The following is a 15998-nucleotide window of genomic DNA, read 5'->3' on the forward strand; positions in this document are numbered from 1 at the left end:
GGAAGAAAACGAGTAGCCCTGTGTTGCATGTAAATGGAAACTATACCTGTAGTATACATCCATGCCCTAGAAACAAGGAAGAGGTCTGAGTTGCATATGTAAATGCATTCGGGAACCAGACATGCCCCTCTTACTATTATTGCCTCTTTCTTTTCAAGTATTTTGCAATGTAAAGCATTTTGAAAACTAAATCATGACTATGAAGGTTTTACTATATAATCTATTTTATGGTTCATCCTCGAATTGTGGGACACTATTTGAAGAGAGTTTTAGGAAGGCAAGCATAGCACACTCTCCAGGCTTGTATGTGTATCAAAGCAGCATGCACAGCTCCACTTATGTGTTTCTGAATATGCAGTTTGCAAGACTCTCTCTCTGCTCCCACCTTTTTTCTTTCTATCATTTCTTCTTTTTAAAGTCTTTTCTCTGTTGGCAAAAAACTCAATGATCAAGGGATATGAAAAAGACTATGCCAAATTCCCTTAATCATGTCACCTGGAGACAGATTTCTACTTTCTAGCCTAATTTCCCTCTAATTTTCTATTCAGATACATCAAGATGACAAGTGCCTGAACCCCATGCATATTAAAAAAAAAGTCAGATATTGGCACCATTTTCCCACCAATCTTCTTAACTCAAATATACCTTATTTTACAATTGATATGATTATTTGAATGGGTATGCTTATGTAACAATTTCTTTATTAAGGATAATTAGTGCTGTTTATATTCCCTTATTATAAACTTATACACATGCTAATTTTTCTAAAAGTACAAAATATTTGCATATAAACTCCTATTCCAGTTGTTTCTGTATTCTTGTTTCAATTTCATTTTCATCAGTTTCTTTAATTACAATTCAATGATCACATCTGCCCAAAATTGTCATATTAAAACTTTCTGTGCTGGGCATAGTGGTGCATGCCTTTAATCCTAGCACTTGGGAGGCAGAGGCAGGTAAATCGCTGTGAGTTCAAGGCTAGCCTGGTCTACGAAGTGAGTCCAGGACAGCCAAGGCTACACAGAGAAACCCTGTCTCAAAAAACGAAAATAATAACAACAAAAAACTTTCTGTATCTGAATTGCCCACTATAATACCTGGCTCAGAGTATAATTTAATATGTGGCATATTCAAAATAATTTGATAAAGTAGACTCTTAGTTGGAGGTGAAATACAAATTGTTCATTTCATTGGAAAAACTGATTTATTTCTTAAAGTTTTCATAGGAGTATGTATCGTATCTTGAGCATACTGCTTCAGTATCCTCCACTCTTCCTCCTTACCCTCTCTCACTTTTGTTGTCCTCTTTCCTCGCTACACAGTCTCACTCTGTTTTATGTCATTTGTATATCTGTGATTAGGATTGTATTTAATCTACATAAAACATAGGAATGACAGTGAAGGAACACGTAAGATGTTTGCCTGAGCCTGGTTTAATTTGCTGAAAATGAGCATCTCCAAGTGTATTCATTTTCCTGAAAACAACTTTGTTCTTTCTGACTAAAAAAAGACTCCAGTGTGCATAGAAGGCATATTTGCTTTAATTAGTTCTTCTGTTGCCGAATCCCCAGGTTGTTCCAAAACTTAGCTACTCTGAGTAGCGCTGCAGTACACACTGAGATGGGCTACTCTCAGTGATGGGCTGACTGGAAGTCTTATGTGCAAGTACTCTGGAGTGCAAGACTTAGTTTTAGGTTTTGGGGAAACCTCCACTCTGACGTCCACAGTGGCTGAGCTTGTTCACACTCCTGCCACTGGGAATGTGGAGTTACTTCTGTCCATGTCCTAGCCAGCCTTTGTTATTTTTCTTTTTAATTTGTACTTAATGTGTATGTGCTTGTCTGCATGTTAGTGTGTCTTGTCTCTGTGGGTGCCCACAAAGGCAGAAGAAGAGGGCATGGGATCCCCTGGAGCTGGAACTGTGGGCAGTTGTGAGCTACCTGAGGCTGGGAATCAGACTCTTAACTGCTGAGTCATGGTTCTAGCTCCTGCTGTTTGTTTTCGTGACTATTGCCACTCTAACTGGGTAAAAGGGAACCTCAGTGTAGACAGTTTGTTTTGAGACAATGTCTCATGTACATCATGCTGGCCTTGATTTTCTAAGTGTAGCCAAAGATGACCTTGGAGTTCAGATCCCACCTCTCCAGTGCTGGGATTACACAGCAATTCATTGGAATTATACCCAATTAATAAGGTGCTAAGTGTTGGATCCTGGGTCTTGTGCATGCCAGGCAAGCATTGTATCAAATGAGCTGCATATCTCACCCTCTGTCTTAGGTTTTGTTTTTTTTGTTTTTGTTTTTTTCCGTGTGTTTATTGGCCATTTGTATTTCATCTTTTCAGATTCACTTGAGGTTTTCATTTCATTGGCTTATTTATTGTGTTCTTAGATTTCCTTTTTGGGTGTTTGAATTCTCTGTATATTTTAGATATCAGGTTTTTTTTTTTGTCAGATGTCATGGTTTAATTGGCAATGTGACACATTCTACAATCACATGACAAGAGTCTCAGTCAGGGATTCTCTACATCACTTGGCTTATATCCCTGCCTGTGAGGGATTGTCTTTATGCTAATTGATGTGACAATACTCAACTAAAGGGGATCTAATGGTGGATGGCACCATTCCCTGGATTTGAGTCTTGTCAATTAGAGGAGATAGTGAAGTGAGGAAAGGACACACCCACCCATTTCTCTTCGATATGTATTGTATTGTATGTATTGTATTGTAACCTGGGATTGACTTAGCACAAAACCTTTCTCCTGTAAGTCGCTTTTTTGCTGGGGTATTTTATCACAGCAACAGAAAAGAAATTGAGACAGATTTATAGCAGCCAAAATTGTCTTCCATTTTGTAGGCTGTTTCTCCAATTATTGTTTCCTTTATTATACAAAGATCTTTTTTATTTTTTAATTTATTCTTCTCTGATACATCCTGAGCCTCTTAAATTTCCCATGAGATTCCATTTTTCAATTGTTGTCCTAATTTTCAGAGTTTCTATTTTGTTTGTTTGTTTGGGTTTTGTTTTGTTTTGTTTTTTATTGTTTATTGTACTTATTCCTCTAGCAGTTCAGAGTCAAAGGTCACATTAAGGTCTTTGACCCATTTGAAGTAAATTTATGTGTAGAGTAAGAGACAGGTACTTTTCTTCCCCACATGCAGACATTCAGATTTCTAAGCATCTTTTGTTGAAGAGGACATATTTAGTTCAATGTGTATTTTTTGACATCTTTGTCAAAAATCAAATGGTTATTGCTATGTGGGTTTATATCTAGATCTTCTCTCCTATTATATCAATCCATACATCTGCTGCTGTGCTAGTGTAATTCTGGTTTATTACACTGCAATATAACCACAATGTAACTTCAAGCTAGGAATCATTCTTTTTTTCCTCAGGGCTCCTTTGGCTTCCTGGGCTCTTTTTAGCTTCCACATGAATTCTAAGATTGCTTTTCTAATCATATGAAAAATGGCATTGGGATTCTGATGAGAATTGCATTCTATCAGTGCGTTGCTTTTAGTAAGACGTCATTTTCACAATATCAGTTTTTCCAAATCCTGAGCATAGAAATGCCATCTTTTAGTATCTTCTCAATTTCTTTCTTCACTGTTTTCAATATAGGGGTCTTTTACTTCCTCGGTTAGTTTTATTGGAGAGAGAGAGAAAGAGAGAGAGAGAGAGAGAGAGAGAGAGAGAGAGAGAGAGAGAGAGAGAGAGAAACAGAGTAACATGTGAGTACAGGTGGGGTGCTTGAGTGTGCACGCACATGTGGAAGTCTCTATCACATTCCAACTTATTTTTTTGAGATGGAATCTTTCACTGAACATGGAGATTTTGGTAGACTGTTAGGCCAGTTAGCCTCAAGAATACACTAGTGGCTGCTGCAACACTGGGGTTTTTACCTGGGTGCCTGGGATCTGATCTTGAGTCCTCACTTGACTCACTGAACCATTTTCCATTTCCCCCTATTCATTTTTTTTTTTTTTTGACATTTTGGCATAGTGTCACATTGTTGCTTATCAGTTCTAAAAGTCTTTCTTTTTGTTTGTTTTTATTTTATTTTATTTTTTTAGACAGAATTTCTGTGTGTAGCCCTGGCTGTCCTGGACTCCTTTTGTCGTCCAGGCTAGCCTCAAACTCAGAGAGATCGGGCTGCCTCTGCGTCCCAGTTCTGGGATTATAGGTGTGTGCCACCACACCAGGCTTGGTTCTAAGAGTTTGTTTGTTTTTTTAAGATTTATTTATTTATTGTATATGAGTGCTCTATCTGTATGTTCACCTGCATGTCAGAAGAGGACATCAAATCACATTAGAGATGGTTGTGAGAAGCCAGGTGGTTGTTGGGAATTGAACTCAGGACTTCTGGAAGAGCAGACAATGCTCTTAACTTCTGAGCCATTTTCTTCCTCTTCTTTGTAACCCCTTTTACTGACTTCCTTTGTTTTGCTGCTGTAACTAAGACTTTAAGGACTCAGTTTGCCTTAGTCATTATTCTATTGCCCTGAAAAGACATCCTGACCAAGGCCCCTCTTACAAAAGAAAATATTTAACTGGGGGCTGGCTTACAGTTTCAGAGGAGTTAGCCCATGGTTATTATGGTGGGGACCTGTCCACAGGCAGGAAAGCATGGGGCGCTGGAGAAGTAGCTGAGAGCTTTGCATCCTAATGAACAGGCAGCAGGCAGAAAAAACAGAGGGGGGGGGTGTTGGGGGAGAGGGGAGGGAGAAGTTAGGGAAGAGGGAGAGAGAGGAGAGGGGGCCTGAAACCTTAAAGCCCACCCCTAGCTATTTATCTCCACACTTCCTAATTCTTCCAAAAGCTGATCAACTAGGGACTAAGTATGCAAATATACGACTCTATGGGAGCGCGGGGGGGGGGGGGGGGGGGGCATTCTCATTCAAACCTGTTGAATGCCCAGGGGTGGAGTAGACATATGTCTCTTACTCCTGGTTTTTTTTTTTGGAAATGATTTGAGGAAGATTTTGTTTCTACTCCATTTAGTTAAGCCTGGCTATGAAATGACCATATAATTTCTATTGAACCTCAAAGAAGAGGAGTGCAAATGTCTAACATAACCAATGAAGAATGAAAAATTCATTTGGAAATTAATCCACTAGCAATATGATACTGAAACAAAACATGAAGCCAAATTTTTGTTTATTATCACAAAGTTGCAATCAACTAAGACTTTTCTTAATTCTCCATGGGATATAATTTATATAAGAAACACAATGGTTCAAATGACCAAAAAAAAAAAAAAAGTAGTAAAAAATAGTTAAAATGTCATAAATTAGTACTATTAATGTGAGACTTCTAATATGAAAGTTAGTTTAAAAGATATTTCAATTTTATTTTATAAAAATAAAGATTTATTTATACCACTATTTTTATGATTAATAAAGAGGCAGTAAGATAATAAGATAAGGTAATAAAGGTACCAGATGCCAGATACTATGTTGTAAAGGAGTTTATTAAATGAGGATGGGGAGAGAAAAAAAGGGGGCAGGGGATACCCTAGAGAGAGGCAGAGACAGGAAGAGTGAGGTGGGGGAGGGGCGAGGTAGGAACTGTCCTTTTATATAGCCCTGGGCAGGGCTACGCCCCACGGCAGGGAGGCAATGACATCTCAGGTAGGCCAGCTGAAACAGAATGCTAACATTCCTACCTTTTCCTATAATTAAAAATATGAGGAACATTGGATTTTTAAAAAATAAGGTAAGTTAAAGTACATAAATGTAGATTCATTGGAAGCAGCTTTTGGCTGCCATGTAAAGGGAAAAGAGAGAGAGAAAATCAACAGCAACAAAATGTCCAGAATATGTAGTGAAAGGAAGCCAGGAATGGTGGTGGTACCAGCCAAGGGTACATCATTGGACCCTATTAAAACTTTTATTATTATTATTATTATTATTATTATTATTATTATTATTATTATTATTATTATTATTATTGATAAGGTGATTGCTTTAGTTGAAGGGTGGAAATTTAAAACATTCCACTAGGTGGTGCTCTTTTAATTTCCTGGAGGAAAGATCTGCAGCCGTTTGGATCAGTAGCTGATGTCTACTTTAACATTTAATGAAACTAAATTAGTGGATCTGACTCAGAATCTCCTTAGCTATAAAAAGGAGAACAGACAATGTGAAAATGTAAAGATATGGTAGTCAATTGAGATGGTTCTTCTGAGCAGCGACATGTTGCTCCCAGGCAGATTCCAGGAGCATGTATGTATTTCTTAGGAAATGCCTTTATAATTTATAACAGTGGGGATTTCTAGACATTAGTAGACTTAACTTAATAACTGGGTGTTGAACTAAGCCATTCCATCAACACACACACTAGGTTCAAATATATCAACAGCCTTTTTATAATTACGAACTTGTCTTTTATGTCTGACATTGCACATACAAAGGACAGAAGGTACCTCTACATGAGATAGACTTTTTTCCTTAAATTATCACAAAGGAAGGAACAAGAACAGAGAAAGGACATTGAGACTGCTGTCAGTATTCAAAAGTGCAAATGATCAGAGTTCATTTCTGGACGATCTCGCATCTGGATATTGCCACAAACATGGAGGCTGGTTGGGCCGAATGAGCAAGGCAGGCAGCATGATCACAGATTCAGTTCACAGTGGGCTACTGAATGCCCTGCTCTCTGCCCCTTTTTTCATTTGACAAAACAATGGAATATACCATTTAGATTGTGATCTAGAGAAAGAATGGCTTATATCGACATTCCAAATTTGACACTTCAAAAAAAATGATTTTGGTAGTCTATGAGCTTATTTTTCAAGGTCCAACAGACATCTGATTTAATGACACACCCTTTTCATATGACATTCACATATGTCTTTGCTTATAAGCTTCCCCAGATGGATTAAGCAAATAGTGTCTACATGCAAATGGTAAGTTCTAGTGACTAGGAACTATGTGTTCATCACTTGCTGCCTAACCTAGACAAAGGGTTCAGTTTCAATATGCATCATATTCCTTCCTGTCTTTGGTCAGTAGATTTTTCAATGCGATTAAGCAATTTAAGTACTCTTATATTTCATCATCATCATCACCATTGCAGCATCATCATCATCATCACCATCATCATTAAAGCAGTATCCTCTTCCTCCAGTTTCACAAACTTTTCCTTGATTGGAGAAAATGAATTTTAAGTTTTTCAAGATACTAAAGATGTTTTTTTTTTTTTTTGAGTTCTGGAAATTTTTGTAACTTTCAATTTATGGTGTTAGGAATCACAGTGGAATTTTTTAACCTACCATATACCTGTGTGTTAAAGGTACAATAACAAAATGTGTTATAATCTGGGGCTTTTATTCTCTTCCTGGCATTTTAGTCTGACAGAGTTTCTCTGTAGCAGTTCATACTCTGCAGTACTTTTCCAGCACTTGCTCGAGAAATAGGTGTGGTGAATCAGGAAGTGCCAGTTTGGTTGTGACTTTGGAACATTTCCTATTACCTCAGTGTCAAGACCATGAAGTTGACTTAGAAACTCCACAAAGGCCCTTCAAATAGAAAACTATGTGAAAATAACTAAGAGAATGTCAAATAAGGCAGGTGTGGTGACAAATTGCATTTATCCTCAGCGTTGGTGAGGCAGAGGCAGGCACACCTCCATGAGTGAGGTTGGACAGGAATGTACAGTGAGACTCTGCCTCAGAGCGAGCAAACAACATGCCCCAAATATCCTTGGAGCTTGTTGTGACTGTCCTAGCCAAGCAAACTCCATCTTGTGCAAGTTCAGCTGTGGCTCCTTGCAAAAAGGGTGTGGATCCAGCTGTCACCACCACCTGTTCTGGACGACAGAGACTGAATTGCGCATGGCCTTAGGGAGGGACTAGAGCAGCGGGTCTCAACATTCCTAAAGCCGTGACTCTTTAAGATAGTTCCTCATGTAGCGGTGACTCCCAACCATGAAGTTAGCTTCGTTGATATTTCATAACTGTAATCTTGCTACTGTTATGAATTGTAATGTGAATATTTGTCTCTTCTGATGGTTTTAGGTGACCCCTGTAAAAGAGTCAATTGGATCCGGTATAAGTCACGACCCATAGGTTAAGAACCGATGGACTAGCGCTACCAATCCAGAAGACTAGAGGACTGGAGCTCCACCTATGAAGCTACAATGGAGAAGCCTTCGTCCCTGTTGGATAAACACTTTTCAGGTGTGGCCTTTTGGGCAGAGGAGCACCCACATCCCTTTAAGTGACCCTTTGTCTATGCTCTTTAAGAAAGCCCAACAAGGGGCTGGAGAGATGGCTCAGAGGTTAAGAGCACTGTCTGGTTTTCCAAACGTCCTGAGTTAAATTCCCAGCAACCACATGGTGGCTCACACCCATCTACAATGAGATCTGGTGCTCTCTTCTGGGGGGCAGGATTACATGCAGGCAAAATACTGTATATGAAATAAATAAATCTTAAAAAAAAAAAAGCCCAACAAACTCATTGGTTCTCCAAAGTGAACTTTGGTGGAATCCTCCCTCCGTTGTTTCTGAGGACTCTAAGAGAAGCAGCTCCCTGGCCTATATCTCCCCTGGGATGAAATGTCAGCAACAGGCTCAAGGGACGACTCAGCGGTCACTACCAACTGCTATTCCTCAGAGGACTCCATAGCCAGCGCCCACGTGGAGGCTCACAAGCAGCTGTGACGTCACTACCAGGGAGTTATTCGTGAGGACATCAGGCACAGATGTAGTGCTCAGGGAGACATACATAAGGTAAAACACCTATTACACATAAATAAAACTTAAAATTGTATGAAATAAAAATCTGTACTTTTAGAATCTCGATAGGAAATTCATGAAAACAGAAGGGGCTTATTCAGGAAGAGGAAAGGAATCAGTAGAAGGGACAAGCGAGGGTAATAGGTGATGGATATAAACGAAATACATCATACACTTGTACCAAGACGTTATAGTGACCCCATTATTTTGTACAAAGTATACTATGTTCTTTAAAAGCTAAATTTTTTTTTTTTTTTTTTTTACAAAGGCCAATCTTAAGCCTTTGAAAAGCCTGGTACTACGTGGTAAGGCAGGCTTTGTCACGTGAAGAGAAAAAAGTTTAAAGTTTACTGTTGCCTCTGAAATCCCCAGAGGATTAATGTCAGCTCTCTGTCTTATGACCTTCAGGCCTTTGGGAGTAATTTCCAATGAGCCCAAGAGTGAAGCCGAGAACGCCCTACTTATTTTAGGTCTGCCACTCAGGAAAGGCTCAGGATTGCCTAGTCTCTGCTGTCTTGGCACTGGCTCTCAAACGTGCTACTCTTTGAAATGATCCGCAGCTTCCACAGACATGACTTGATCGGAAAAGGCGCCAAGTGCAGTTGCACGTTAGGGTCTTGGAAATTCTCTCCGAACTTGACTCTCCCTCACCCTCCACTTGGCACAGATTCGCAGCTGGGGAAGTAAGTGAAGGCTCTTGAGGGGCCAGCTAGCATCATTGCCAGGACCCCGGACAACCCCAGGAGCGGTCTGAGGCACCCTAGCACCAAGGCTGGCAGAACCTCACAACCGGTAATTAATAATCGGGGAAAGCACCCTTGGAAACTGCCTCAGGAAACTTCCTGCATCCACGCACCGAGCCGCACACAGCCTTCAGCGGGTGGATTCCGCGACCGTAGTTTTCTCCTGCGGAAGGGGCGTTCCTCTCGGCTAGCACCACGCCCCGCCACCCGGCCGAGGGCTAGCGGCCTCTACTCCGGAGGGTCATTCCGGGGCGGGGTCTCCAATATCTCTCAGCTCTTGGACAGGTGTCCTGTTGCTAAGCGACGGACAGGAGGAGGGGCCGGCGGGAGAGGAGCGGTGTTTGCCCCTTCACCTCCCCGGCTCAGGGCTCGCGCGGACTCGCGGTTGCGCAGGCGCTGTCCCTCCCTCCCTCCCTTCCTCTCCCGGCCGCGCCTCCAGTTCCGCGTCGGCCACGCCCCCACGCGCAGTCCGAGCTGCGCACGCGCAGTGCGAGCGGACACCTTCCCTCTGCCCCGCTCGCGGTGTGGCGGAGCGACCCGGCGGCACCGGCGTCGTGGCTGGAGCCGGCCCAGAGCCGGTAAGGCGGGCCGTCTCGAGTAGGGAGCAGCGCGGATACTGCCGCGGTGTTGTCCGCGGCCGAGGAAAATGGTATTCGAGTCGGTGGTCGTAGACGTGTTGAACCGGTTCCTGGGAGACTATGTGGTGAACCTGGACAAGTCGCAGCTCTCTCTGGGCATTTGGAAAGGTAACGGGGTCGCCGTCCCAGTGTCGCGGGAGACGGCGGCTCGGCTTCTCGTGACTTCGGTCCTTGGCCAGCCCGGCGCCGCCACCTGCAGCTGCCCGCCTCGCCCTTCTAGTTACGTAAAGCGGGGCGGCGGTTCCCTGGCGGGCGGCGCGAGCCGTGAGGTTGGGGAAGGCCGGGCCGAAGCCTCCAGTCCCGGTGGGGCCAGGCGCTGGTGATCTCTGGCCTCTCCTGGGCGAGCGAGCCATCTCCTATCAGTTTCCCCCAGAGCTGTAACGAAGGCTCCGGCGAGCCCACGGCGTGTGGCACCGCCGCCTCGCACGTGAAGGCCAGGCGCTGTCCGCGAAGATGCCCTTCGTCCCTTCCCTACCTTATAACACGGTGCTTTCTAGGCGGGTTCCCGGGCACTGAATCTGGACTTAGGGGTTGCTTAGCTGGGGTAGGCTAATAACGGGGGGTGGGGCGGTGGGGGGGGGCGGGAGGAGGCGGGGGAGGGATATAAAAGGGAAGGAAAGCCTCTTTTAGAGTAAGTAACTCAGTTGCTTCTGTTTTCAGGTCACAGCCAGACCAGGTGGTGATGTGGGTGTTTGTGGGCCTGAGTAAAAGACTGAGTTTTAAAAAAGAACAACAAGAAAATGTAGGGGGAAAGACGGTTAAAATCTAACAGGGCTTTCAGTGTCTCCGCCAACCTGAAGAAGGCATGGTGAACATAGCTTAGAAGAAAAGGGCTTCCTGCGCCTACCCCTTTACTGCAATGCTTTACCTTATTAGGTGTCTCATTTTTAGTGCTTCCATCTGTTTTGTATTATGCTCTTGTTTATTTAAGTAGCTATTAGCAATTAGAGACCTTTTTGAAATGGACGTTCCAGACCAAAGTTAGGTGTGTGTATTCCCTGATATGCACTTACTAACAGCTATCTAAAAATACTCGTTTATTTTGAGCCTTCTCATTTTTGAAATAACGAAAGCAAGTAATTTAGTTTTACTTAACAAACAAACCCTCATGTAGCTAGTTACCTTCTCCCATGATAAAGTGTGCAAACATTGATCGGTAAGTGCTAGCGCAGTCTCTTTGAGAGCAGATGCTTGCAGCTTACTTAATCTGTGCTGGTGCTCTGTTGAAAAGTGAGAGTTACAAAACTGGCCTCTCTCTACCTCTGAAAGAAGCCTTAAAAAATACCGGAGCTGGGTCATGGAGAGATGGCTCAGTGGTTAAGAGCACTGGCTGCTTTTCCAGATGACTTGGATTCAAGTCCTAGTGTCCACAGGACAGCTCACTGCCATCTGTAGCTCCAGTCCCACGGCGTCCTCTTCTGGCTCTGGGGGGACACTGCATACAAGCATGTGGTACACAGACATGCACACAGGTAAAAATACCATACACATAAAATAAAAATTTTTAAAGGAAAAAATTTAAATAAACAAGCAAAACTACTTGGACAGTGGTTGGATTTGTAGTGAAATATTGCTTCTACATTCAAGGTACATACATGTGTAGAATACAATTTATTGAATTTATATATTTGAAGTTTACCTAGAGTAAAATTCGCTCTTGTGTATAGTTCTGTTTTAATAAGTGTTAAGCATGCATCCACCATCCCGATAATGATACAAAAAACTTGTACAAGCCTACAAAATTCCCTCTTCTATTTCTTTGTAATTGAATTGGCAACTACTGTTCTGTTTCCATCTCTGCTATTTTGCTTTTTCTAGAGTGTCATAAATGGAGTCCTTTGGCTATGTAGCATTTTCTTTTTGAGATACAGCTTCACTATGTAGCCCTGCCTGGCCTGGAACTTAAAGAGAATCCTCTAGCTTTGTCTTCCTGAGTCCTTGGTTTAAGGGCCTGTGCCGTCACACTTGGCTTCTGAGCAAGGCTTCTTAACAGAATGCAGAGAAGCCATCCATATATCACCCATGTACTGCATATGTCACCTTGCCCTGCAATTCCTGTCCTTGTCCGTGGTGTTTCACTTTATGGCTGTGTTATAAACAGAGCTTTGCTGGCTCCCCCCACCCCCACCCCCCCCCCCCCCATCCCTCAGTATTTCCTTTTTGGCAGTTAAAAGGAAAGCTGCATTAGATTTAGTGTGAACATAAATTATTTCTTTGAGGTAAATACCTAATGTGGGGTTGTGAGTGGTTAAGTAAACATGTACCATTATGAGGAGTGGCATGATATGGTCTAGTTATGGTCTCACTGTGTTTCCTAGAAGTTCTGTGTTGGAAGCTTAGCCCTTAGCCTGGTGGTGATAGGAGGTGCTGGGTCTATTAGAAGTAGGGCAACGGGGAAGGTGTTATAGCGGCTGTCAGTTTCTTTTTGTGAGCGTAATCTCCACAGTATAGTGTGTGTGTTTCATTTTCACTAAAATTGCTATTATGCTGTTTGAATTTTCAGCTTCCCAAACTGAGTCAGATATATTGCTTTCTCTATAAGAACTAGTCTCAAGTATTTTATTATGGAAGCCTCCCCTCCAAGAACCTACCCTTTCTAATGAAGCTAATATGCCCTCACACTGGTTTCTGAAATGGTTATATTATTTCGCACTTTCACCCAATACCATTAGCAAGGGAACTGCAAATTAAAACCTTAGCTAAAGTGCTTAATCCTTCGTACCTACTAGAATATCTTTTAAAAATACTACTTTAGAGATGAAAAGATGATTTAGCAATTGAAGTGCTTGCTAAACAAACTTGAGAACCAGAGTTAAAAACCCTAGAACCTACATAAATGCTGGGTAGGCATGTAGGCTCATCTGGAATTCCAGCCTTCACAGGCATTATAAGTGTTCCTCAGAGCAAACTTATAAAAATAAATAAATACAATAAAAGCATTTCATTTGGCTTACAGTTTCAGAGTGTTAGAGTCTATGATGAGAGAGCAAAGTAACAGCTGAAAGCTTACATCTTGATCTACCTACCAGCGGTCTTCAAACCTCAAAGCCAGCCGCCACTGACACTCTTCCTCCAACAAGGACATACCTCCTTCCTTCCCAATCCTTCCCAAACAGTTCTCCCAACTGGGGACCAAGTATTCACACATGCAAACACCAATATATACACACATATCACATACACATACAAAAAAAAAAAAAGAGAAAGAAAGAAAAGAAACTTTTTAAAAATGAGAATATCAAATGCTCATGAGGATAGTGTGTAGATAAATCCTGATACAAAACTGGTGAAAGAGTTATTTGCAAGGAGGGAATGTCGACTAAGAAAATGTTTCCATAAAACCCAGCTGGAGGGCATTTTTAAAATTAGTTATCGATTGATGAGGGCCTAGCCAATTGTGGGTAGTGCTATCCCTGGGATATTGGTTCTAGGCTCTATTTAAAAAGGTTGAGCAAGCCATGGGAAGCATGGCAGTAAGCCGCACGCCTCCATGGCCTTCACATCAGCCCCTGCCTCCAGGTTCCTGCCTTCTTAAGTTCTTTTCCTGACTTCCTTTCCCTGATGTTTTACCACAACAAAAGAAACTCTAGGACAGATGGGGTTAATATTTTATGCTCTCATGTCAGAAGGGCCCATTAATGGTTATACATATAGTTTTTGATAGGTTTCTGTGTTATCCAGCTAATTTCACTATTAGCCTTATGCTATTAATTAGTCCTGAGGCAGCACCAAGCATTGTTCTGGTATTTGTTTCTGAAATAGTTCCTAGTTAGGAATTGTTTTATTTCCTAGACTTGTCTTGGAGTTTTTGGAAACCTAACATTTTACTTACATCTGTCAAGATCTAGGCTGTGTTAGAATCAGCCTATACATTTGATAGAGTACACAGTTTTGAATCCTCCCTCAGCAATTATAATTGATTTGGACTTGGGACAGATTTCCTTCCTTCCTTCTTAAAACAAGTGCCTAGCGTCTATGATAAGAGGTACATGCATTTTAACTTTGATTTAATTTATATTTTCTGTAGATTTACTAATTTATGTGTATGAGGTTTTGCCTGCATGTATGTATGTATGTATGTATGTATGTATGTATGTATGTATGTGTACCATGTGCATACCTGGTGCCCAGGGAAGTCAGAAGATGACAGATCCCCTGTGAGCCACTGTGTCGTTCTGGGAACTGGGCCTGGTTCCTCTGCAAGAGCAGCAAGTGGTTCTAACCTCTGAGCTAGGTCTCCATGCCCAACTACCTACATTTTTAAAGGACACTGTCCAGTAACGGTAGCTTTTGTTATGAAATTATCATTTGCAATACAGAGGTGCTTGTGTACCTGTAATATTGTTAGTCTTTCCTTTCTCATTTCTCAGTTGTTTTCCTCTAAATTATACATACCACTTAGACAAATGTAATTGTTGTTGTTGTTGCCTAACATCTTTATATGTAACACTGAAAGCTCAGAAGTTTTGCGATTTAACTAAGTCTCATTCTAAATTGTTAATCGTAATCGTTTGATATGTAACCAGACCTTTTGGCTATTTACCTCCCTACACCATCCCTATCTTTTCCAACCCCACAATACTCAGTAGGAGAGAAAGAAGGTTGGGAGGGGGTGTCTATATCATTCCACTACTTCTGCTGATTAGGAGCCTCCAGTTCCTTGGGGACAATTTGGATTTTTGTCTTCAGGATATCTCTAATCAGCAATACAGCAAACAGCAGGAGCATCAGCCCCCAGCAGCACCTCTCAGGGCTCAAGCATTTGTTATACACTTGTGGAAACTGTCTGCAGCTGGCAAAACCACGCCCCTCCCAGAGCACAAGACAAATCATAGCTGCTGTGATCAATCTGAAGCAGCATCACATCCCACACCTGGGATTAAAACAAAAACATATTCACATTTTTAAAGAAACCAAAATTCTTACTACACTGATAGAGATTTATACCCTGTGGCACTTACTGCATACCTACTATTCTGCCAGAGATTGTATAGGAAGATACGCAGTCAGGACACAGTTCCTGATTTTACGAACTCATTCCTAGAATCCTTAAATACATAAGGAACCAGCAAATAATTCTTAAGATCTTGGGGAAACTTCCAGTTCTCATTGCCTAAATTTTATCATTACATATATGTTCTAAGATGTTTCCCTAGAACCTTAAAGTATAACTTAATACATATTAATTATATAAAAGAATAGGTTTCACTGTGACATTTCTATACTCATTAACGCCTCCTGCAACCCCCAACAGCCCATAACCACTTTTCTGATGTCTCTTCCCTTCTCCTTTGCTAATAGTCCCCTTACTATTTTCAGGTCTTGTTTTCTGTTTTTCAGTTTCTGCCCATGAGAGAATATATGTCATACTTGGCTTTCTGAGTCTTATTCTGCCCTGTGATGCCCTCCAGTTCCATCCATTTTCCTGCAAGTATAATTGTTCAGTTTCATTCTTTATATCTGTCTCATGTTTTCCTTTCCACCTCATCTGCTGGTGAATATGTAGGCTGATTCTCTACTTGGACTTTTGTGAGGAGTGTTGCAGTAAACATTTAGATGCCTCTTGTGCTCTGACTCCTCTACTTTGAACATACTTGTATGGCTGGATCATATGATAATTCTGTTTGGTGTTTTTGAGAAGCTAGCATACTGCTTTCCCTAGAGTCTGTTCTAATATACATCCTCATCAGTAATGTGTAAGGGATTTTTGTTTTTTGTTCTTCTTAGCTGTAACTATGCCATCACCAGCATTTGCTTTTGTTTGTTTTGAGACAGTTTCATATCTAGCCAGGACAGTAGTTTTTATTTTTTGTTTGCATGTTTGCCATCTGGTTGGAATGAGGCAGCATCTCCATGTAATTTTTTGGTTTGCTTTCCGTGA

At 41.5% G+C, this 15998-nt stretch overlaps 1 protein-coding gene across 7 annotated transcripts in view; it reads left to right on the forward strand.

Moving 5' to 3' along the window:
- The first annotated feature begins 9985 nt into the window (after nucleotides 1–9985).
- Nucleotides 9986–15998, forward strand: part of VPS13A (vacuolar protein sorting 13 homolog A) — a 173472-nt gene continuing 167459 nt past the window's right edge. For all 7 annotated transcript variants that reach the window (XR_014782857.1, XR_014782858.1, XM_084800462.1 and 4 more), the window contains exon 1: nucleotides 9986–10225. Coding sequence is in view for 5 of the 7 variants with exons in the window: in XM_084800462.1 (XP_084656588.1) it covers nucleotides 10126–10225 (100 nt within the window). In the remaining 2 variants the exon portion in view is untranslated. The remainder of the gene's footprint in view (nucleotides 10226–15998) is intronic.

This window comes from Acomys minous (genome assembly GCF_964271855.1).
Source record: "Acomys minous genome assembly, chromosome: 2".
In the NCBI taxonomy this organism is placed as follows: Eukaryota; Metazoa; Chordata; class Mammalia; order Rodentia; family Muridae; genus Acomys; species Acomys minous.